Genomic DNA, 25,012 nt, shown 5'->3' with positions numbered 1-25,012 from the left:
CAGTATTCTTATCAGCAAGTTGTTGAAGTATGGGTTGGATGAATGGACTATAAGATGGATAGAAAGCTGGCTAGATCGGGCTCAGTGGGTAGTGATCAATGGCTCTGTCTAGTTGGCAGCCAGTAACAAGTGGAGTGCCCCAGAGTTGGTTTTGTTCAACATCTTCATTAATGATCTGGAGGATGGGGTGGATTGCATCTTCAGCAAGTTTGCAGATGACACTAAGCTATGGGGGAGTGATTGATATGCTGGATGGTAGGGATAGGATACAGAGTGACTTAAACAAATTGAAGGATTGGGCCAAAAGAAATCTGATGAGGTTCAACAAGGACAAGTGCAGAATCCTGCACTTAGGATGGAAGAATCTCATGCACTTCTACAAACTGGGGACTGACTGGCTAGGCAGCAGTTCTGCAGAAAAGGACCTGGCGGTTACAGTGGACAAGAAGCTGGATATGAGTCAACAGGGTGCTTTATTGCCAAGAAGGCTAATAGCATATTGGGCTGCATTAGTAGAAGCATTGCCAGCAGATTGCGGGAAGTGATTATTCCCCTCTATTCAGCACTGGGGAGACCACATTTGGAGTACTGTGTACAATATTGAGCCACCCACTACAGAAAGGATGTGGACAAATTGGAGAGAGTCCAGCGTCGGGCAACAAAAATGATTAGGGGGCTGAAGTACATGATTTATGAGGAGAGAATGAGGGAACTAGGCTTGTTTAGTCTACAGAAGAGAAGAATGAAGGGGGATTTGATAGCAGCCTTTACCTGAAAGGCAGTTCCAGGGAGGCTGGAGCTAGGCTGTTCTCAATGGTAGTAGATGAGAGAACAAGGAGCAATGGTCTCGATTTGCAATGGAGGAGGTTTAGTTTGGATATTAGGAAAAGCTTTTTCACTAGGAGGGTGGTAAAGTACTAGAATGGGTTACTTAGGGAGGTGGTGGAATCTCCATATTTAGAGGGTTTTAAGGGTTTTTTTAAGCGTGACAAAACGCTGGCTTGGATGATTTAGTTCAGGTTAGTCCTTCTTTGAGCATCGGGTTGGACTAGATGACCTCCTGAGGTTCCTTCCAACCCTAATCTTCTATGAGTCTATGATATAATTATCACCTTGTGTGTGGCATTATCTGTTCTAAATATGAAATATTTAGATGTGTGCTTTTTCCAGATTAAATTTGTAAATTACCTTGAGATCCAGTAAGATAAGATACTGTGTAAGTGCAAGATGATATTATTATTAAACATAACGGAACATTAGAGGTGCAAGATGGGTGAGGCAATATCTTTTATTGGCTCGGCTTCTGTTTGTGTAAGCATGAAAGCTTGCGTCTTTCACCGAGCTCTTCTTCTGATGTTGGTCCAATAAAAGATATTAGATTAGAGCTTGTCTCTCTAATATGCTGAGACCAACACAGCTACAACAGTACTACAAAGAACAGAACAGAACACTTGCAGCATTGGACATTATGGTCAAGATCTTCCAGAATGGCAGCCCTTAATTTTGGTTCCCAAAACCATGTTTAGGTTCTTTAAATAGGTAGCATGATGTTCAAAGGTGCTGAGCAGTGAAGCATTCCCATTGCTTTCAACCGTTTGGAGTTTGTGAGTGCGTAAGATGTTAAAAAATTGGCTATTTATTTGGCCAATTAAATAAGGACATATGAGCCTAAATTTAGGCACCTGTTTTTGAAAACTTTGTCCTACCATCAATTTTAATGGGTGACGGATTTCTAGCTGACACAAACTATAGTTTTGAGGAAAGGCTATTGATCATTATTGTAATTTCCACCTAAGCTAATTCTATCAAAAAAGAAAGACCTCACTTTGTTCCCAGGATAACAGTATTTAATCTCTATATCACAGTGCCCTACCCTGATTGGGTTTGAGCCAAAGTCACAATGTTGTGAACTTCTGGCTAAATGAAAGACTTGACAGCACAGCCATACTGACAAAAGGAATGACGTTGCAATAACGAATGGGTTTGAATTTAGTTTCATGGTGATTAGTGGTGACTCAGTTAGAGATCAATATGCTTAAAATGTTGGCAGATTTCACTATTAAATTAATAAACACAAGGAATGCTCCTAGATTGTTCAAAAACTTATCAGATGTTCAAAGTTGTCATTTATAAATGTAATAAATTTTATAATATGAGGAGGTCTTAATACATAACATTTTACTAAATTTAAAAACTGAATTGAAACTATAATAAACACAGTCGCCAAGTGATCTATTTTTAATATAGACAGAAAACGTGTAGTAATTCTGAAGCACAGGAGTGAAAAATATAACAAACAAAATTGAGTTTGGTTATCTTAAAATAAGACCCAAATAATGGTGTGACAGAACTACTGCCAAATTAGGCAGAGTTGGCATTGTCTGCTCATGCAAACTCAGGTATTAGGATAGCTGAGGTGTGACAAGTAGGATGGTAATGCAATGAAGATCTGTGTAGGGAAACCTCTGGCTTTAGTCCCTCACGTTCATGAGCATTATTACAGTTACTCTTGCCATTTTATATTAAACTATTTTAAAAAAATCTTTACAAAAAAAGGTGTAAAATGCAAAGATCTGTGTAATGCAATGCAGTGTTTTCAAAATAAAATAATTTAATGTACTATGATACATTTGCTAGAAAAATGGTTAAAATGCAATAATTTTGATGGCCAGTGTAGTAAATCTTCTATCTGACTGCTCTCTTAACTGCAATACATTTCTTAACATACACCAGGGGCTTCAAACTGAGGGTTGGGACCCCTCAAGCAGTTATGAGGTTATTATGCAGGGGTTGTGAGCTGTCAGCCCCCACACGTGCTGTGCATGGCTGACAGCCAGAACTCTGCAGAAATGGGTGGCCAAAGAGCAGCGGCTGCTGATCAGGTGCTCTGAAGGTTGCACCGCCCCCAGCAGCAGTGCAGAAGTAAGGGTGGTATGGCATGGCATGGGGGGTAATCACTTTTTTTGGGCGGGGGGGGGTCATCACAGCCTGAAATATTTTCAAAGGGGGTCCATTAACTGATATAAGTACAGTTTATGTGGATAGTCCCTATTCACAAAAGTAGTCCCATCGACTTGTAGATCTACTCATGTCAGTAATGTTCGCAGGAATATGCTCATATGTACTTTAAGTTACTTTGAAAATAAATTAATCTTCTATGTACTTTTCAGAACATAATCTGAGGGTTCTGTATGGCACCTACAAGGACACCATAAACATAAGAGAAGGAGCAGCATCTCTTATCCAGCTTTAGATGTTCTCAGTGTTTGGTTTTTCCCAAGAGAAAGCAGATCACTGAATTAGTCTCTCACAAGTAATAAGGGGTAATGAGTTTCAGATATCGTGTTCTAAATTCATTTATTCGTAATTTTAAGACTATATTGACTTCTGACTAATAGTTTAGAATCACTTCCATTGTTCATTTGGGACCTGTTCCAAAGTCAATGGGAGGCTTTCCATTTATTTCAACAGGAATTCAAAAAACCCTTTTATTACAAGGCCGCCCCTCCGGCCCGGTCGCTGGGGCCCTCCCTCGGGTGCTATCTCTGGAGGAGGCCACAGCGCCTTCCTGAGGGGGGGAACAGTTAGCTCTCTTGTGGGGCTTAGCCCAGCCCACAGGCAGGGCGGGCGAGCAAGCAGTCTATCGCCTCAGCCCACAGGCAGGGCGGACGAGCAAGCAGTCTATCGCCCCAGCTCACAGGCAGGGTGGGCGAGCCATGGATCCGATCTTGGGAGTGGTCAGGAGGAGGAGGCTCTCCCGGGGTGGCTTGGGAAGGGGAAAAGGGGGACGCAGGGCCCACCCATCTCCACTGCATCCCAGCCCAGGGCCCTAGTAGTGGCAAGGCATTGCCACTCAGTCGGCAGAGCTCCCACCGCAACATGCCGGCGAGGCTTGCCCCTGTCCTAGCCACTCACTGTGGCTGTCCCTGGGCCACTTCCTCCCCATATCCCCCGATACCTGACTCCTCAGGGTTGCTGGAGCACTCTGTCCTGGGGTAGGCCCGTCAGTCCCTCCTCGTCCACAGGCGGTAATGCGGGGAGCTCCTTGGTGAGGGGCAGCTCCTCTAGGTCACAGGGCTGGGGGAATGGCCTGGCCTCAGGCAGCTCGTCCAGGTCTTGCCCCGACTCTGGGGGTTCGGTGGCCGGCAGCTCCTCCAGGTCCCATCCGGCCTCGGGATATCTCCTACCTGGGTTGCTCCAGGGGCTCGGTCCAGTCCTGGGGTTCAGGGGACTCGGTCTGGCCCCAGGCTCTGGTATCTCGGCCCAGTCTCTTTGGCTGGGTTGCCTGGTCCGGCTACGGGAAGGCCCTACCCAGTCTCTAGGCCCGGGATGGTTAGGGTCTTTGCTCTGGCCTACGCCTCAGCCGGCGGGCCAGCATGTCTGCCTCTGGCGGTGGTCTCCTCCAGACTGAGCACTGGGGCCTGTCCTTTATACTGCCTCTTCCTGTCGGGGCTCCGCTCCGCGGTCACTGATTGGGCTGGCTGGGCGGTCCTGTCACAGCCTGGCCCGTCTGTTGCCGGGCAGACTTATTCACTCTACCTGGTTCAGTCCACTTAGGCTGCTGGGGCCCTCTCTCGGGTCCAGACACCGGGGGAGGCCACAGCACCTTCCTACACCCTTATATTGAAGTCACTGGTTGCATTCTAGATTTACACTTGTGTAAATGACAACAGAATTTGACCCACACTGTATTAATGTATTGTATTTATCCTGTTAACCTTCAATGTAACTTAATTTTAGTACTCGGTATTCAGATGCAGTGTCCATCAACTGGCTGACAAAAAGGGTGTTTGGTGTCTATAAATGTTTATATTTGTTTTTGATCCAAATTTAATACATTATGACTAGAATAGTTTATTTTTTTCTATAACATACTCAAAACTGTAATTTAGCTTAATGATATAGTTTATTACTTTTAGCAAGATGCATATACATATATATAGTAGAGAGAGAATGTGGTTTTGGGTGTGTGTGTATGTGTGATGCCTGCGTGTGTGTGTGTATGTATAAAATATATGAAGTTACTGCGTATGATATTCCCAGTTTTTCAGGCCTCTTTCACGGGATATTTTTAAGAACTAAGAATTATGTGAAAGTGCTGCTTTTATCTTTTCTGTGCAATGATGAACTTTTATGTTGGAAAGTGTTGAAAGTGCTCAGATAGTAAAGCTTAGATTTTTGTTTTGTTTGGCAGTACACTTCTGTTTAGAATTCCTTTAATCTATCCGTTCCATGCTTTTATATTCATCTTGATAACTGAAGGTTCTCTGAAGAATTTTTCTTCAGGTATAAACTTATTAAATTAATAATACCCAAAAGTGTGAGTTTTTTGTTCTGGGGGAGGGACATCATAAGATGGACTCTTGTGTGAGCTGTTAAATTTCTATTTGCCCTTCTTGTGTTTTGTGTGTGTGTGTAAAATAACCAAAAAAACAAAAAAACAATTTATATGGTAGATCTAAAGTTTCATTAAAATTGCTTATGCCCTGTCCCAGGCATTTTAAGTGGGCCATCTGTCTAAACATCTCTATTTTTTTCTGATCATTTCCTCGACTTATTCATGAGCCATGGGAGGGCTCCTTTGTAGTCTCCATGTAGCTGGTTCAGTCTACCCCCACTGAATAGATCTATGTGCTTGCATAACATATCTTTTCACAGTGCTGGAAATTCTCTGAACTTGGTTCAGATGAATGACCCACTTTCTGAAGGTCTTTTTTCCCCCCCTTGCAAAGATTTGTATGCAGAAACTGACCTCAGTGGCTACAGAATCCAGCACATTATTCTTGATCATTTTACAGGCCACCTGCTGTGAAAGTTATGATGAAGGATTTCTTAATGATTCTTTGACCATTAACATTGTTTTAAGTCAATATTTCACTTTTATTTAACTGCTGAATAGGTAATTGCACAATTGAAAAAACAGCTTTACTGAGTGTCACATAATCTAGTTTTGCAATGCTCATAATCCTGATAATTGGAGAATTTGTTATGATAGTTTGGGCTCTGTATTTACCTAAAATTTTATGCAGCAAAAATATAAAAAGTAAAGAGCATTTGTAGGATTTTTTAGAACATTACATCTCGCAGTTTGAATTGTAAGTACAGAAATCTATACTCAATTTCATGACCCGTTAGGAGCTGGTGACATTTATTGTAGCTCATTACATCATTAACAGCAATTGGGAGACAGGAGTTTATTTGCCACACACTACAGAAAATTGTAGTTTTATTGAGCTCCTCCATTCTGATTGGTTGGTGACAATCAAAGTGGACAGGCCTGAGGCAGAGCTATTACTTGATTTGCTTTTGTGAATGTCTGTTTTCCTTGTTGCTTGTTTTTGACTAGAATAGATAAAAGTTTAACTAATGTGTATTTTCCAGGAACACAATAAGTGTGTGTCGATTTAAAATTTCAGCAGTTGGCAGGTTTCCTCACTGAAATATATTGCAGCAAAGAAAACAAGAAGTATAATTGCTGCTGTTCATATAATGTAAAATAATCCTTTTATTGTTGTGGGAGGGAAGAGAAGAAGCATTGCATTCTGAACTATAGGTTCAGGTAAATTGTGAGACTAGGTAAGCATTTATTAAATTCAGGATGGTGTCAGAGATAAACAGTGTGTAAATTCTCCAATTTACAGGCCATTTTCCCTATCCTTTAATATTCTAGCAAGAGAAATATTAATAGAGGTGGCTCTCGTACTTAGGGCCATGTTATCCCCTTATTCCTTGTATATGCCTGCCTACTGTTTTTCTTAACACCTCCCTCAGAAGGGGATTCCAAGTCCAGAGGCTCAGAATTACCTTAACTGCATAATACTTGAGACACATTGCTGTAGCACATGCTGACCTCTGCCCTATACCCTCTTCCTGTTGGTCCTGCCTCTGCTTCCCCGTCTTCTGCTCCTTCCCACTGCAGTTCCTCACCCCTTTCCTCCTGTGCATGCTCACACAATACTTATCTCAAGGGAGAACACCACCCTCCTCCACCTCAGAGCCACAAGCACCTGCCCATCCTCTGCATTTGTTTCCACCAGCACCCAAAACCAGCCATTATTTTTTGCTGTTGCCCTGTCCCCACAATCCTTTGCCAGTCCTAAAGGATTGTGAGATTTGTTTGAATCCCATCAGTGAAAGCTTATGTGAAACTTTGAGCCCTAGATGGAAAAAAAAGGTTGAGCTCCACAACATCTAAAATGTTGTTGTCCCACATATTTTATGATGGTAAAAGTGTTTGGAGGGAGGGGGGGATGTTCAGTTTCAGAAATGCTTTTGCTCTGGTACAAATATAACAAATTTCAGCCCAAACTGTAAAAGTTGATATAGTTATAAACCTCTGAAAATGACCTTCAAGAATGGAAATGCTTGTGTAACCTTAACTAACCACATTGGTATGTACTTCCCTTATAATAGGTAGACGCACAAGTACACATTAGCAGTATCAGTGCCAATTTACAGAGGCACGTGATAAATGCATATTTGATTCTCTGCCCACTATTTTATTTCTCAAGGCTATGTCTTGCATTCCAAACCTCTGAGCAGCTGCAAACAACCACCTTTTTAAAAAAAACAAACACAAATCTCCACCCATTATTTGGGCTAGGAATAATTTGATATAGTCTTTGCCAGAGCCTTCTGCATGAGTGACCAGGATGAGCACCATTCCTGGGTCAGTCAGCCATTGCTTCCTCTTTGTAATGCCTTGGTTCTGGGCATTTAGCATTGTCCAGTTTATTCAGCTGCACCTCAGCTGAGGTGTCTCCCGTACATTCAGGCCTGTTTCCCACAGTCACAAGGATTTCCTTTGAGACTGCAAGCCATAGCAGAGGGTGTCTCCCTCCTGCTATGACGCAGAGGTCAATTCAGGATACTTTCCCCATGGCATAGCTTCTAGGTTGGAAGCAGATCCAACTTATCCTGACGTGTCCTGTCCACTCAGAAGATCTAAAACAGTCTTAGTGTTGAGAAGAAAGCCTTCTTCCTGCTCCTCCATCAGTGAGGATTTTTCAGGGGGAATGACTAGGCCTATCAGCAAATGGCCAAAGACCTCGAAGAAATGTCCAGAGCTCTATATCAGAGGACCAGAGAGTTCCCAAACAGGGAAAAATCCTTGCGCAGAGACAAGAAGAATAATTATTTTCCAGTGCACCCTGACCTCCCAGATGTCATCAAAGAAACCTTTTCTTATCTTGGTGGAAAACTTCCCATTTCCAAGGCAGTTTAGAAATTTTGACTTCCCTTCTAAGTCGGAGAAGCTGTCCTTAGTAGCCATATGAATATGAAGAAACTCCATCCTGCTGGAGGACACTGTAACTCTAAAAGACTCATTTGAATAGAAATTAATCTTAAATTTAAAAGATTTAGGGTTCTCAAGAGCTAACTTCCAAATCCATCTGTCAGTACAGCTGCACCCTACTGTTCCAAACCCATGGGCAGAGCTGGACAAGTCCCTTTGTAAAAGGATCCTGCAGTTTCAGGAAACGGGAATTGAGGCTGGCAACAAACTTCATATAAGACATGGCTCTGCATTCACCCTCCTGACCAACAGTGTGATAGAAAGAGGGAGCCATATGGCTGTGCTCATGGCAGTCTGAAACCTAGGGATAGTAGCCATGCTTTTCAAGAGGCATGCATCCTGTTTTGGGGATAAACTCGACAAAACTGAGCAAGATAGGGCTGAACAAAAATAATCAAGTCAAATTGTGTGAGGTCACTCCCAGCCCAATCCAATATGAGCAGGACCAAACCAGCAGGCTGTGCCCTGGGTAACAAATAATCTGTTGCTGGCAATGAAGCTGTTCCACTGTTATCCTGTGGTGAAGGCTTCACCTCTTTCACAAGAACTAGGGAGACATCAGCATAAACTGCTAAATCCTATCAGTCGTTCATCAGAATACCACATAGAATTCAACCAGGCCCCATCAGGAACCCACTAAACTCTTTCTCATCTGTCTGTTGATCCCAGGAAATGTAGAGAGAACATCACACTGTTAACTACCTACTAGCTATCCAAGAAATGTCTTGATTCCAGTTCATCAGGAACCTGTGTCTGTACTTTTTCTTACTTGCCATCCCTTAGAGATCAGAATAAGCATATCTGGATTGGATCTAAAATGGCTAAATGATTTTGACACAGGAACTTCAGGATGGCGACCCAGAGAAATGTCATTGCTACCAATGCTCAATGGAGATTTCCTCAAATCTGTTATTTTTGACATTTTCTTCTGTATGCCAATAGAAGAGGCTTGTCACTGAATCTTGACTGGTGGGAGAACATATCATTTTTAGTACATGTTGTTTACAACTCTTGTGGGAATAAATAACATCTGTAGGTAAGATCACCTGGGAATTTTGGAGTGGTCATACTTGAGAGGGGATGGTTTTGAGTCCAAGGTCAAAATTTTCAAAAGTGGCTAGTGATTTTGAGTAAAGGTGGCCTCTTCAAACAAATGAAGATGCATCTTGTATACTACACCATATTATCACATGTTCCATATGTGTATGTAATATCTGTGTGTGTTTATAATGAAGAGCATGTGTATTTGTGAGAAGAATGAGGAAAAAATAAGGACCTGTGTAAAATGAATTGCAGTGCTATCTGTATAAAATTATTATACAAGAATAAAACTCAAAAATTTAGAAGAAAAAAGATATATGGATTATTTATCAAGGATGTGCCTTGGGGGCAGAAAGAAGATGCTTTTAATTTTTCTTTTTTAAAATGCAAAGTGGGGCATGACCTTACTCACTATGGCTTCTTACAGTACATATATTCAGACATTTGGATGAGTCTTTGCATGGATGGGGCTGTAATGTGGTCTACAAACCCCTCACTGAACATAGATAGAGAGGAAAGGAGAGTCTCTCCTGTTTACAAGCAAGCTGCTTGATTACAAACCCATGCAGCTGCCAGGCATGGAGGCAGGCATACACAGCTGCAACCAATAGAGGAAACAAGGCTTGCTACAAAGGGGAGTGCACAGAAGGAACAGGAGGCAGAAAGACCTGGGATGCCAAAGTGGTGACAGCCCTGCACTAGGCTGCCTCCAAGAAAACAGTCAGGAGACTGAAAGAAATTGAAAGTCCAGAAGGTGAAGGGCTGGCAGACTTAATTGAAGGTGAGGGTTCAGGAACTGACCTGACTGAGAGTAAACTAAGGTGGGTCTTTCAGGAGAAGCTGAGGCCACTGAAGATACCATGCCAAGCGGCAGTGAGAAAGCCCTAATATATGGTGAGCAATAACAGGTGAATACTACAGATGGGGCAACACAAGTTAACTATGGGACATTTATAATTAGTTACAGGTTTTAAAAAAGAAACTGGGCAGGTGTAGTCTTGAGAAAAGAAGACTGAGTGGGGACCTTAGTCTTCAAATATGTTAAGGGCTGCTACAAAGAGGATGGTGACCTATTGTTCTTAATGTCCACTGAAGACAAGACAAGAAGTAATGGGCTTAATCTGCAGCAAGGAAGATTTAGGTTAGATATTGGGAAATGTTTCTAATTATAAGCGTAGTTAAGCTCTGGAATAGGCTTCCAAGGGAGGTTGTGGAATCCCTGTCAGTGGAGGGTTTTAAGAACAGATAAACACCTGTCAGGGATGGTCTAGTTTTTCTTGGTCCTACTTCAGTGCAGGGAGCTGGACTTCCAGCCTTACATTTCTGTGATTCTATAATTCGCATAATATGCAGTGCACACAGTGCTTCAGCTGCCTCGCAGTTATCAAGTGTTTTGTAAGCATCACAGCAGGATTGAATATTAGGAGAGAGTTAAATGGGGACAATATAGTGGATTTTTATAAGGAGTTCTTGCCATACGTAAGAGGCAGCATGTGAGACTGATTTGCACCGAAAAACATCACCTCAATGAAATTCAGAGCTTGATCAGCCTGAATTAATATTTATTTATTTGTGCTACATTTGTGCCTAGGAGGCCCAGAAGTATCAGGAGTCTATTGCATTGGCCAGTGCTCAGAGACAGTCTTTTAAAAAATTTCCAGTTTAAATTAAGACACAAGTTAACATAACAAACGGGTGGAAATAGGGAAGGCAAGATGAGGGTAATAACGGATACATAATATATGTGTAGACCTACAAATTACAAATAAATACAGTTTAAACAGCTAAAAGTAATTTCTACTTTTTTTTTTTTTTTTTTTTTTTTAAAAACCTGCCAAGACTTGAGTTGCAGGTTCTGGTTCCCTTGCTGCATCTTTGACATCAGCTTAATGTAACATAAAGAAGCAGTTCCTTGGATTGTCTTAAGAGTTTGTGAGGTCATGGACTACTTTGGGAGAAATATAGAACTCTAAAGACACATCCTGGCATATAAAAGCTTTTAGTTTATTATATACACAGGGATCCTTCACTAATGTATAAAGATGTATACTGTTAAAAATAATGTATGTATATTATGTATTGTATGTATATTAATTTGTTTGGCTGGATTTGCAAGCTTTTGTGTATAACTGGTTTTTAACTAAGGTTTTTTTGTGTATGATTATGATGTGAAGGGTATGGTAAACCATTTGCTCTGGGCGCTCCAAGTATTTTTTTTTTTCCCCCTCCCAAGTGCCAATCCTCTTCCTTCCCCCAACATCCCTGCAACCAATGATGACTGGATGGCCTCAAACTTCATCAGGGCACCTCCTACACAGTGTCGGAGCAAACCAGAAAATACCTCAAAAAGCTTTTTCCCCTAAAAAGTGCATTTTTCCTAATGTGCCATAATGGACAGAACAAAACAAAATTGTATCTAGTAGTCTTCCCAAACATGCTCCCTGACTCTGTCAATAGGGTTAATAATATTTAAAACCCTTTATGAACATCCTATGAATCAAGCATGTGATTTAAAAATGGGGAAAACCTGAAAAAGCTGTTAAAATATTCTTTTTCCTTTCCTTGCTTTAGAATTTCTCTTGCTAAACTGGATGTGAGCAACTGGGAGCTGTCAGTGCAACTAGGAGATGGAACTTACTCTGTTACAGTTTCAAACAACGGGTCAACATTCTCTGTAAGTTTTTTGCTCATTTTCTAGGAAATGTGAGGCATTGAGTCAATATATATTCTTGATTTGTGGTACAGCGCTCTCATCTTTTCAGTGCTCTAGCACAGTTACACAGTTGTTTCATCTGCTGCAGGAGGCCTTACTGTAAATTAGAACACCATCCTAATGTGTTCTAATTAAGGTACATTTCCCATGCAGGGATTTATCTACACTCTAAAGTCAATGGAACATTTTTGCAATCTACTTTCTTCTTACATTTATTTTCTAATTAACAAAATTGTTGTCTAATGCCTTACTTAGAAGTAAGCTTTTGTGCTGTGCCACAAGAGGTATTTGAGAGCAAGAAGATAAATTGCAATGTAAGATACTGGTAAAAATCAAATGAATTAACCAGGAAAAATGCATAATCGTATTCAAAGGGATGACTGTAGTGAGCAATAATTAAAACTCAGAGTGCAGATACAGTAGCTAGCCATAATATGCTGACACTTCATTAGTGTCTGGAAAACCCTTTGCTTCAGATGCACAAATGTACATGATTTAGCTTTTATAAGACTTGTGAAATAATTTATTTCATCTTATGATATTCGAGTGGAAAGGCATAGAGCAGTGGTTTTCAACCCATGGCTCACAGGTGGCTTGCGACCCAGTGCACACAGCTGCAGCCCATGTGACAACCTCAGGGCCATACAGGCACTGTGTGTGGGTGGCTGGGTGGGTGGGTGGATGAAGCCCACATAACACACACAGAGCTGCATATGCTGGCCACAATGGTAAATAGTTTGAGAACCACTGGCATGGAGCATTGCATTATGTTAGGATTATGGTGGAACCATGGATGATGAAGTAACCCACTTCTGTCTTAGCTTGATTTTTAACTTGGAGCTTGGAAGGTTGAGAAGAAAAATTTGTGGAGGAAAATGTTTTTATGTCTATAATGCTGATTTCAAAGCTAACCTGAGAGTTTTAAGAATGGACACAAAATTTACGTGAAGTTTGTCAAAGCTTTAAGGCTGATAATTTCAAAAGAGCTTCAAAAATACCAATTTAAACTATTTCATGCCACGAATACAGCTTTCTCAAGTTGTTTCACTTTTGCTTTGTTTAAAAGTTCTCTTAAAAAAAAAAATCCAAAGATATAATGATTTTAACTGAAAATTAATCAGATTGTAAGTAGCCACTCAAATTGTTATGAATTCAGGTATATTTAATATTTAAACTTTTCCTCTTCTTCCTGGCCTGACTGGGGCAAGGATGTGGCTGATGACTCCCTGTCAACACTTGTACTGTCTTCTGCCTCCTCTTTTCCTACTCTCTGCTCCATGTGAAGTATTTTGATAAACAATATGGGAGCAGAGAAGGGTGATGATGTGGGTATAAACAGAGACCTCTTCTGAAGATGGAAGAACAGCTCAATCCCAGATCGGAGAGGCCAGATATCTTACACAGGAGGAAGGTCAAGGTTGTCAGTGCCCCTTTTCTCCCTCCTCCAGATCCTCTGCCACTGAATATTTTTTATGTGAGGAAGAAAGTAGCTTCAAATCCTGACTAGTATTTAATACCCTCCATTTTTGTGGAAAAATCCCATCAACTCTTTAATAACTACAATCCTCAGTCTTGTGTGTTCCATAGATGTGGAACTCACCCCTTGATGTGGAATTACACTTCAGGTTCTAAGGTTTTGTCTTCACACGTTTCCCCTGGATTAACTATGAATTTTTTTAACCCAGTTAATTAATTTGGTGCAAATTTGTGGTGTTTTTATTTGAGGGTCTTTTCAGTTTAGCTTTAAAAAAATGAATTGAGTGAAGCCGAAATAATAGTTTACACACAAACTTGCACTAGTTTAAAAACACACCTTTAGTTAAACCAGTGCAAATTTGTGTGGAAAAGGCCTTTAAAACCAGAATGTTTCTGCCCCTTGTGGTTATGAAGATAATCTTGAAAATACCAAAGTGTTAGCTTCTAGAGTCTGCACACAGTCTAGTAGCTGAGTGGTGTGAACTGCCCTGTTCGTCTCCAACATCTAAAAACGAAAGATGATGATTTAAATGTCAGTATTGTTGTTTTAGCAGGGAAAAAAGTGCATGTGCTTATCCCACCATCAAAAATGGTCTCCCTTGCCTTCCCAGCTGTGAAAAGCCCCAGCTGTCCACTATCCGGCTGCCAAAACCTCTAGCTTCTTCAATGCCAAAAACAGCACCATATCAAAAAGTGAAAATGTTGTGACAGTTTAAAATAAATGGAATTTAATATCAAAATAAATAACGCTGGAGGAGTTGTACTGATTGAATTAGCGATGAGAAATAATACAATAAAACAATCAATATTTTAATTTAAGTGAAGCTGCTCCAGAATTTCCAGTCTGTTGCAGCACAGTGAACCCTGATGCAGAATTTCGGTCCAGCTTGTCATGGACTCTTTGATTCTACATATTATTCAAAAGACAGCACCTCCATCATAATCAAATGGTACAGAATATGGTCTAGGTAAGAATGATTAACTTAAAAATAAAATTATTTTCAGTACTTAAACTGTAACTTAAAGGAATTTATGATCATTTCATGCCACTTTCCCTCAGAGAAAGAGAGATGGGGGTGAGGAGGATGGAGCAACAGGAAAGTACTGTTCCAACTGGGCAAAACAGAGTGACCCTCTGTCCCAGTGTCCCAGGCAGCATGCTGCCATTTTCCCCTCAGGTTGTGTTGGTGTGAAGCAGACAGGAGCCCTTGTGGGCAATCCCCACACTGTCACTGGCCAATGTGTAATAAAATAAATGAAATACAAAGGGAGAGAGAGAGAGGAGTAACTGGACCCTGCGCAGCTAGAGGTTCAACCAAAGGGACTGAGAACCAGTAGCCTTCTGGGTTCTAATTCTAGGCTGGCCAATAACTTGCTATATGCCTTGGATAAAATACTTTATTTCTTTGTACTTCAACCAACCTAACTGGAAAATTGGATGATGAAAGGTTGCATCTGACCTAAACTTTATTGGGTGCAAATATATTACAAAATAAAACCCAACCCTGGAGATTGTAAAGCAAAAGGTGTTATCCAACACCGAGACCATGATAAAATCAGATTACTGGGTAATTAAAGAACACATTATTCTGTGTTTATAACTTTTTTGTCACATTTCTTCTTTTCCTCCCCTCCCCTCATGGTTGTTCTTGGGTCCCTGTACAATGTATTTAAAATGATCAAATCAAAATCTTCTGAAACGTAATTTTAAAAAAATTATGATGAAAAGAAATCCTCTTTTAAACAAGAAAAATAGAAGAGGGGGCAGAGAGTCCTATTCCAGAGACTAGGATGTAATGCACTATGGAAAATGCAAAGCACAATTCCGCTGACTTTCCAGTCAGATTTTTCACCTAGAATGTGAAGAAGCAAATACAAGCCACATATTGAACCTTTAGATTTACTCTTCCCTGTTGGATTGACGTGACCAGGGATGCTGACTTTGTAGGCTGGATGCCCTCAGAGATTGTGACAGAAGTAGCTGAATCTATTGTACAGTTGGATAATTCAGTGGTCAGTGAAGGGATCATCTTCCTAGCACCTTTTGGTTCCTGAGTCAGTCTTTTTCTTCTCTTACTGTTATCATAAGAGTAATAAAGAATATTGTGCAGTGTCAAGCAACAGTAATATTTATTCTTTTTTTCCCTAATTTATTGAATTTTTAAAAGTTGTGTATCTGCCCAGCTTATTGAGAACAGAACTCCCATCATGTCAGACTCTTAGTGCAGCCTGACTTCAGAACTGAGAGGCATGGCTTCCCAGAACTTACCTGCTCAAGGGCTCACATACTAATAGCGATCTCTTCAAGTTTATAAAATACTACAAATATAAAAAAAAATTTCTGCTGCTTGTGCCTACAATAGGGGCTGGAAAATATATAGATCAAGGTTTTTTAAAAACTCTCCCCCATTGTCCAGCAGCCAGTCCAATACTTAACCAATTTGTTTGTTCAAAATGCATTTAGTTGAATTTTCAGTATCAGGCATTACCTCATGTCAGTTCATCTAAATGTACCTTAACTATTCAGAAATTTTATACTCAAGTTGCTTTGTTTAAAATCTTGGCTATCTCAATGAGACCTGTTATCTTGTTACACCATGAACTCACTAATGTAACTGATGAAAACATCAGTGTTTCTGTTTTCTTCACTTTATAGCTTTATCCTTTGCACTGATTGCCAGAAGAATCTATGAATTGGCTGCTCGTCATACTTTGATCTTTGAAAGACAAAACCTTCATACTTCAGCTCTTCGTTTTCCTACCAATTATGTATATTTTTCATTATCTTTCAAGAAATTATCCTATCACCACGATTACCAGCATCAATTTTTAAAAGCCTTCCATAGAAAAACATAGTGTAATAAAACTAGTCTTTTTGTTTATTCTGTTTGGACTCAAATATTGTTCATTCAGATGTATGGAACAATCTAGGCATGAAGCATACAAGGACCAAGAAACTTTATTTTATTACTTAATTGGAGTAAATGACAGAATACAGCTTCATGGGTGAGGGGTGAAATCCACTCCCCCTGCATCATACAGTGGTCAGGCAGACGAAATCCACCCCGAACTCCGATTCAGCAGTCATCACTCCTATGCAGTTCCTCTCTACTGCTGCTATTTTAAGCCAGAAGCCCCTCCTAGCCAGTTGCACGACATAATTCAGAGGCCAATAACTCCATGTAAGCATGGATCTGTGGCCTGCCTCTGGACCACCTTTATCATGGTCTTCAACTCCAGACTATTCAGAGCCAGTGTGAAAGACCCTTTTGTTAGGTAGCTGCAAATAGGGAGTGCCTTATTCATACATTTTGCCAAGAGGCCCTCAGCCGAGGTGCTGTGTATGACATAAGTGGTATGGAGGGCGTTGGACTGACCCTCTGCATCATGGGTGAATGTCATACCTAGTGAGAATCTTTCATCTCAGAAAGCTTTGTGGAGTGAAATAATATAGTTAAATTTTATAATAAAAAGTAATAACAGAGGGGTTGAGAAATTTGAGAGATAAACAAGGAAGAATTTAAATACAGTGTTCCACGATCTTCTGAGCTTTAATTTATTGAATTCACCACCCTATAATTTTCCTGTTGCAGAATAAAGGTTTTGGTGATGAACAAAAGAGTGAAAGATAAATAATTACGTGATTGTAAGTGTCCTCTTTTCACTTCTACAACCACCCTCTTTACTTCCCTCAGTAGTGTTCAGTTTTTATTTCTTCCTGTTATGAATATCTCCAGACTAGAAAATGAGAGGGCAGGTTGAATTAGTATCTTTCTTATGGCAAAGATGTTGCAGGGAGGGAGGGATTTTTTTATTATTTTTGGCTGTACTCACCGTCTTCACAATAATGAAGGGTGAATCCAACAATTTGAATGTTGGACATCAACAGTATGTAATTACACTTTAGAAAGCATGCAGATTTCTTATTTTTGTTTAGTATTTTATGGTGCTCAGAGGTGTGTCAGGTGCTTTAGAGTACATATTAAAAGATAAGGCCCTGCCCAAAAGAGTTTACAGTCGTTGTTGCCTGTTTACAGTTCGTCTCACTCTGTAGCTTGAGATGCTCATGTTACATTAACAAAGGATTTGCAGCTATGCTGTATGTTACAATGTGTATTTAAAAAAATTTTTTTTGGTAAGTTAATTTTATGTAAAATCAGTGTCCAGTTCCCTGTTTTAATCTTGCAAATTCTCTGTGTTCAAAGTGCATTTGAGAGGTGCTCTGCAGCATTTCTTTGCGCTTAGCAACAGTTTTTCTTCTTTTTCATATTTGAACATTTGTCCCTTCCATTTACAACTCTTCATTGCTATAATGGATACATACCTTAGTCACCATTTAACCTCACCTTCTCCGTTTAGTTGACAGACAGTTTCCAGATGTTTTCATTTACAGAGTAGCTTCCCATCACTGTAGTTCTGCCGAATGAAAGCTATAAAACAAAGTGGCATGAACAAGGTGAAGTAGTTTGGGAGTCACTTCTAGCAAATGGAAACTAGATCTGTTCCCCACGGGGATCCGTTTAAATCAAAACACTAAATAAAATGGCTAACGGCAGCTCAGATTACTTTTTCAGATCACTGTTAGAATAGGTTTGCATTTTTGTATTGTACTGAATCATTTCCTAAATTTAAGAATGGGCAAATTCAATACAGAAAGGAATTTCTGTGGGAAGTAGGTGTCTCTTGTTCAGCATAGTGAAAGGTTTATTAATGAATATGTTAAATGCATGGGTTTTAGGAGGAACGTCTTACATTTTCCAACAAGATGTCCATGTGTTACATGTCTAGTTGGATGGACAGTTGCACTTGCATGCACATTAACATTTTCAAGAGCAAAGCTATTACCGTGCACCTAATTGAGAGCACAAAAATAAGTGGATGAGTTTGGTCTTGTGAGCTGGAGGCATGGTCATTATTAAAATATACAATTGTATAGACAACATGCTGTTGGCATTAATTGACTACATCCTGTGTTGTCAGTATACTGTAGCTGTATGCCTGAGTTTAGTTAATGTATGCATGTTTAACTAATTATGGTTGTTTCAAATTAAAAATTAAAATGTAATTAATTAAAAGCACTATGTAATGCTATATTCATTTGCTTCAAATCCAATTATTAAGGGATAGAATTGATTTTAAATGATTTTGAAAATGTTTCCTTTGTTTAAAATTTTCCTTTAAGAAAATCACCAAAAATCATATAATCTGTGATAAAATTTGTAAAATATTTATTATAAAAAAAAGAAATAGTATAGTATAATATAAAAGGTTAATTATACATAAATAGTTATAAGTACCCTTAATCCACATTTACTCTATTAAATAAAAGTATATGTGCAGTAAAGTATTCAGATAACTATTGGCTTATGCCATGTCCATCTCACATTTTATGTAAATATATAACACGTTTCCCAGACCTGTCTATATAAAATCAATTATCTAACTTAAGAGAATAAATACAAAGAAATGAGACTGTATTCATAATAATAATATAATTTATATTAATGTCCGTGTGGTAAGTATGCTTTAGGCATAGAGTAATACATAAAAAATAGAGCGCAAAGGCAGAATGTTAGGAATGTACCAGTAGATTTGATAGGCAAAAATCTGTAAGGGTTTAAAAAATAATTTTGAGAAAAAAATGTTACCAATTTAAATTAATTAACGTGTTCTCGACATACATAAAAATAGGCTTTTGCCTTTCATTAATTTTCTTTTCGATTACAAAGCCCTTTGTTAGTTTGAATGAAGGAAAACAACACATTTGAGGGCACAAGTAGAAGGGGCCAGTTATGTTTCACAAGGGAGCACTGATCAATTTATAATTGCAAAAAGAAAAACTTGCTCTTCATTTTACAAAGTGTGGATGATGATTTATTCAAACAGTCATGCACCTGAGTGTGCAGTCACAGTAGGTGCGCAACTGTCCAAGCCACACTCCCAGTTACCAGTTTCTGCAGATGCTTAAATTGGTCTCATGAATTTCTAGTTAATAATTTCTAGTTACTAATGTGTGTAATTACTGTGCACTTAAAGTACTTCATAGCTAGAAGTACAGTCCTGCCATAGTTAGTTTCATACCTCCTTTTGCACTAGGCATCAGTTTGTCTCCAGTGCCAAAGCTTGTAGATATAATTCTTAATTCAGTGAGGATAGTTCAGCAACAGCTTTAAAATAAAATAATTAACTTAATAAAAAAATAAAATAGATGTTATCCACTTCAACAAAAATGTGTATCAGAGCATAACTTCTATTGGTATAAAAATTGACCATGCCAATCTTCCACATATATATAATTTTTGTAGGAGCTTTTTCTTTAAACTACCTAACTCCTTTTTGAATGTATGTAAGATTGCAGAGTTTGTGAATTTATTAGTTTATCGTTAATAATTTAAAAGTTTCACCGCATAAAAACAAAAAATCTATTATGTTAAGAAATGGCTCACTAAATTTCCTTAATGCCTGGTTTATTCTAAACTTAATTATCTTTACTTTTAAAAAAAAATCTGATGTCCTCTTGAGTTCTTTCATACACCTTGTTGAATTGTGTACATTTCAATCCTATCCTTAATTCCTCTTCCCCCCTCCCCCCAATAGTTACAAACCTAACGTTCCTTTTCACCACACAATAAAATGTGTTATCCAGTAACAAATTAATTGTGGTCTTATGTACATTGCTTCAGTAGCATTCTTGTTATATATTGTGTCCAAAATTATGCATAGTGGCTCAGCTTGGAAGCAAGCCCTCTGTATAATAGCTCTAAGGATCTTTTGTTATACTTCTTTATTACACAACTGTTTGCTTACCCACCCGACTCCCCCACCTGCAGCCATTTGGGGTGGCTTAAAGGAAGGAGGGAATTAGAGGATGAAATAAAGCTTCCACTGAAGTCAATGTAAGCAGAGGTTATTCTCCTCTGTTTTCCTTCCATTTTGTTTATGCAGGGACAGAGTTAGAAAAATGGGTGGCATTTTGTGTGGGAGGGAACTGTTGCCATGTTTTTTCTCTAATTTATCTAGAATTTTTCTTTTTGACATGCTGAACATCCAGCTTTCAATATTTATTAACTATTTCTTCACCCTCATCAAGTCTCTCTTTTTCACTGTAAAGTAGTTAGAATTTAAACATGACTTCCACTTTATCAGTTGCTTTTCACTGTTCTGGACCAATATATACCTTTCCAATTTAGGGGAAAAAAATCTGTATTTACTCTACTTTGTCTTTAAACAATAGCGTATTCCTCAATAAGGAAATAAAACATGTTAAATATTGGTATCAGATTATTTTTTTCCTCTCATGGAGCAAATCCCCCTCCCCTTTTTTCCCCCCCTAGCGAGGAGTAAAAACATCTGAAATTAACTTCTTATCCCAGCATTTTAAGGAAGAATATTTTATATAAAGGACATATATGCCTTACATTATATATAAGGGGCTTTCTTCAGGCTATTTTGCTATGAGGTACTTGAGCTACATGTTTTTTAAGCAACGTGCCAGTTTGTAAGATTGGCACATTAAGGGATGGGTAGAAGACGTACATTTTTACTATGTCGATGAGGCTTATTTACATTTGCTATACTAGTTATAGAACTTATAAATGGATGAGGAAAAATGCCTGTTAATATTGAAAATGAAGAAAAAGTGTAGTGTATCTGATAAGGTTTGGTAACAGATTTTGTTCTCCATTTTAGATTAGTTTTGTAACAGATTACTGTAGTTCTACAATAAACTCTATTTTTCAAGGATTTGTAACTCTGCTGTAAAACTGATTGTGAGCTCAAGTCTAGCACACAAGCAAGTTTAAAAACAAAGATTAAAAAAAAGATCTGAAATGGCTTATACTTCAGCGGTGTAGAGAATGTTTTCAGTTTTGGGCACTTATTTTCCATTCTTAACTTAAAATCAACTTTTTAAATGAAAATTTGAAGCACAGTATTGTATAAGGTAAAATAAGCTTAGCTTTTGCAATGGTCAATTTCTAAGTTTTTAGCTAATGAAAGCTGGTTACTGCATTACTTAGTTACCATCTTAGTGGCTTCATATGGTGAGTTAGGTACTATAAAGTTTATTCTGCATGGTTTACAACCCACTAATGACAGGTATTTATATTAAAAGTAAAGTAAAATCTAAATAGAATACATGTGCAACTATAACGTACCATTTGCTTTCTTCAGAAATCCTATCTTCTAGTAGAGCAGGGTTTATTGTGTCTCCACCCTCTTCCTTTCCCTTTATGGTCTTTTGTTATTAGATTGTAAACTCCTTGGAGCAAGGGCGTTGTCTTTTTATTCCTTTATGTACCATGTGGAATTATGGTACTGTATTAAAAATAATACATCATTAGTTCAGGATTGCTAAAACAAATCTTAAGTGAAATATCTCTTAGATTCTTTTTTTCATCACTGATTCATATCCCAGACTATTTTAAAAAGAGCCCATAATTTTGTAGAGTGATCAGATGAAAAATGTTGTGAGCTCCTCCTGCTGGTTCACCAGCCGCAGTAGTTACATGCAAAAGTATGTTAACATAATGTTAAGAGCCTGGCTTAAATCCACAAAAGCAGCAGTTACTGCAACTCCTGGCTGAAGCTTCAACTTTAATTCTGTTGTCTCCATATATTTGATAGGCAGCATCACATTCAGGTCTGGGATCTCTGACTCCTACGCATATGGAAACTGGGGGGGGAGAGAAGTGTAGGGTAATTTCAGCCTTGTGTTACTTTCTTAGCTCTAAATTTCCTTGCCTTTTTTTTAATGTAATGCAGGCAGTTAACATTACTTTAATGTAGTTTTCATGGTTGATAAAAATAATGCTGTTGTAATGGCTAGATGTGCGTCAGCTGTGACTAAATGTTTTGATGTAGTCTTCTCAAAAGACAGACTAGAGCTTTCCTTTGAAATATGTGAAGCAGTTTTAGACACAGCTTCTCAGATGGATCTAATTAGTCTTTCATAGGACTGGATGTCCGTTTGTTGCAGCTGAATTCTCATTTCATTCACCCATAACTAGAAACACCTCTCTTCAAACGTGTTTCTTCAAAGAAAGAGGGGTTTAGGATTCCATGTTTTACTGCTTTTTGATGTTGGTTTCCCTTTAACTGAGAAGACCTTATGTTTGTACAACTGTTATTATTAAGAAAACACAGCTTTGTTCATGAGTTCATTTTGTATCAATGTTGGCTATTGGTAGCAGTCAGAGATCTGTTTAATAGATCTTGCTGTACCAGACTAGTAGGACAGCTATATGTCTGGCTATTACGCTCACTGAAGAAAGATACGAATGCAAACAGAATGTTTTAGTAAAACAGGAAACACTTTTTGTAATAGGATGAAAATAAAGATTAAGGAATACCAGTTATGGGACTCATCAGTAAAGAGTAATCATATTTATTATTTAAGTACAATTGGTGCCAAAAAAGAGCATTTTCTCTAGGGCTATATTTACCTTTGCTACAGCATTCCCTGTATTGCAGATACTCTGGGTTGTAAACGTTTGACTAATTCATCTATAAATATTCAATAAATGATACTTAGATACAATAAATAGATACAATACATGATACTTAGATACATCGGTGATTGGAAATACCTAAGAAAAGGGGTAAGAGTCTCAGCCTATTCCCATCCCCATTTGGCTGCTTTTGCCAAATAACCAGCTATTTGGTTATTCCCCTAGAGCACTGTTTCTCAACAACTGGTCCCTGAGCTCTTCCTCTCCCAGTTTAGGAAGGGAGCAAGCCACTTCCTGGTATCAAAAAGGTTGAGAAACACTGCCCTAGAGTAAGGGAAATCATTGAATGGCATAGGATTGTTTATGCTGGTTGTACCCCAGCTGATCAGTAGAGAATGTTTCAGGCAGGTGACTGAGACATTGCTGTGCTCTGGTGATCCCCACTTGCCAGAATGGCCCCGTTGGAGAATAGTTGCAGTCATGTACAACTTAGAGCAGTGCTGAAGCTGTTCTGAGATGTGTCCTGGGGTTGAACTGGCAACTCCTAGCTATCTGGAGGATCAGGAAGCCCAAAAGCATTATGCCACTTTTGTGTCCCCTCCACCACCCGGTTGTGCTGGGTACAACCCTGACACATCTGGAGAGCTGATCGAGAATTTTTACTGACATGTTCTCCATGGTGGTGCTTTTTAAAAGTCAACATTTACCAGAAGTCACCACACATGACTGAGAAACCATATTTATTTCATTTTCCAAATACAGGCTAATACTTAGTATTTAAGATGCCAATCGTGTGGTAACTGATGGGAAATTCTGACTTTTAAGGTGACTGCTGTAATGCCATGTGGTACTTTCAAGACATGTATTTAGGTTAAACTATATAAATATGGCAAATATTTATTACTGATGTCAAGGTTAGCAAACTTGAGCAATTTTGACCAGAAAGGGGAAAAGGTTCCAAAGTTGGTAGCCTCTCACCAATAATGCTCTTCCACCAGCCAACCCTCACTTTCTAATCAAGGGGGGAATTCAGCTTGAGTGCCAGTAGTGCCAAAGATGAGATCCAAGGTATGAGAGAGGGTGAGTGTGTGTTTCAAACAGTCATACAGGAAAATCAAGATCACTGCTGTGTAGCACTGACATTCTAGTATGGTGATATAATGCAGTGAATTAAAACATTGACTCATTGGATGGTAGAAGGTGGCAGTACATAGGGCAGTGATGTTTGGAGAGCAATGTTAGGTTTTTAATGATTAAATTATTTTAAACTGTTTTTAAACTTTAGTCAGAGTCAGACAGGAGAGTAGCATTGGCAAGTGCCAAAGCACAGCTCAGTGGAGTAAAACTAGCCTTAAAAAAAGTGATTTTTTTCTGGAGAGGATTGAAGAAGAAGAGTGAATTTGCTAGACATATGGGCAGAGGGTAACGTTTTTCCAAAATAGCAAAACTGAACTGGGTAATTGAACTGCGATTCATATATAGAATATAAAACTGTGGAATGATATTTCAATGTCAGGATTCTGGTGAAAGTATTAACCCCAAGGACAAATCACAAATGGTTTGTCATCACCAGGAAGATGAAATGAAATTATACCTCTATAGTTCTAAATTTATGTATTATTTTGTATAATATTAGACACAAAAATGTTTAAAGACCATTATTAAGTAGTGTATGCTAGATTTAAAGTTGTGCTTGTGCAACCTGAATTCATCCCATCTGTGTGTATGTGTTGTGATATGGTCTGTATTACATAATTATATTTTTTTCCCACAGTACCCCTGCCTCATTCAGTGCACAGAATGACCTGCTGTGGGGATGAATCAGAGCTATGCAGTGAAGGAGAATGTTGTCTGTTGGCTCACTGCTTCTTTTGTTGCAGAAGTTGGCAGGTGTGTAGTGAATGACGCAGGAGATTGAAGGAAGAAAAAAAAATGGTCTTGTGGTTACAGCAGTTGAATGTTTCCCTGGGAAAACTGGATTATATCCCTGCCTCTGCTACAGATTTTCTGTGAGATTCCAGGCAAGTCACTTAAATC

General features: G+C 38.9%; 1 protein-coding gene across 8 annotated transcripts in view; it reads left to right on the top strand.

Annotated features, from left to right (window-relative positions):
- The window catches only part of PCCA (propionyl-CoA carboxylase subunit alpha), a 415,109-nt gene that overhangs the window by 272,525 nt on the left and 117,572 nt on the right, over nt 1-25,012 (top strand). For 7 of the 8 annotated variants that reach the window (XM_067536816.1, XM_067536817.1, XM_067536823.1 and 4 more), the window contains one exon: nt 11,909-12,011. In XM_067536816.1, the coding sequence (XP_067392917.1) occupies nt 11,909-12,011 (103 nt within the window). Of the gene's footprint in view, nt 1-11,908; nt 12,012-16,182; nt 16,361-25,012 lie in introns of those variants that run through there. The other variant, XM_067536819.1, reaches the window with a different exon arrangement.

This window comes from Emydura macquarii, unplaced genomic scaffold (genome assembly GCF_026122565.2).
Source record: "Emydura macquarii macquarii isolate MOO-44397 ecotype Brisbane River unplaced genomic scaffold, CSIRO-AGI_Emac_v2 contig_3671, whole genome shotgun sequence".
NCBI classification, from domain to species: Eukaryota; Metazoa; Chordata; order Testudines; family Chelidae; genus Emydura; species Emydura macquarii.
This window is presented reverse-complemented; position numbering and strand designations above follow the sequence as displayed.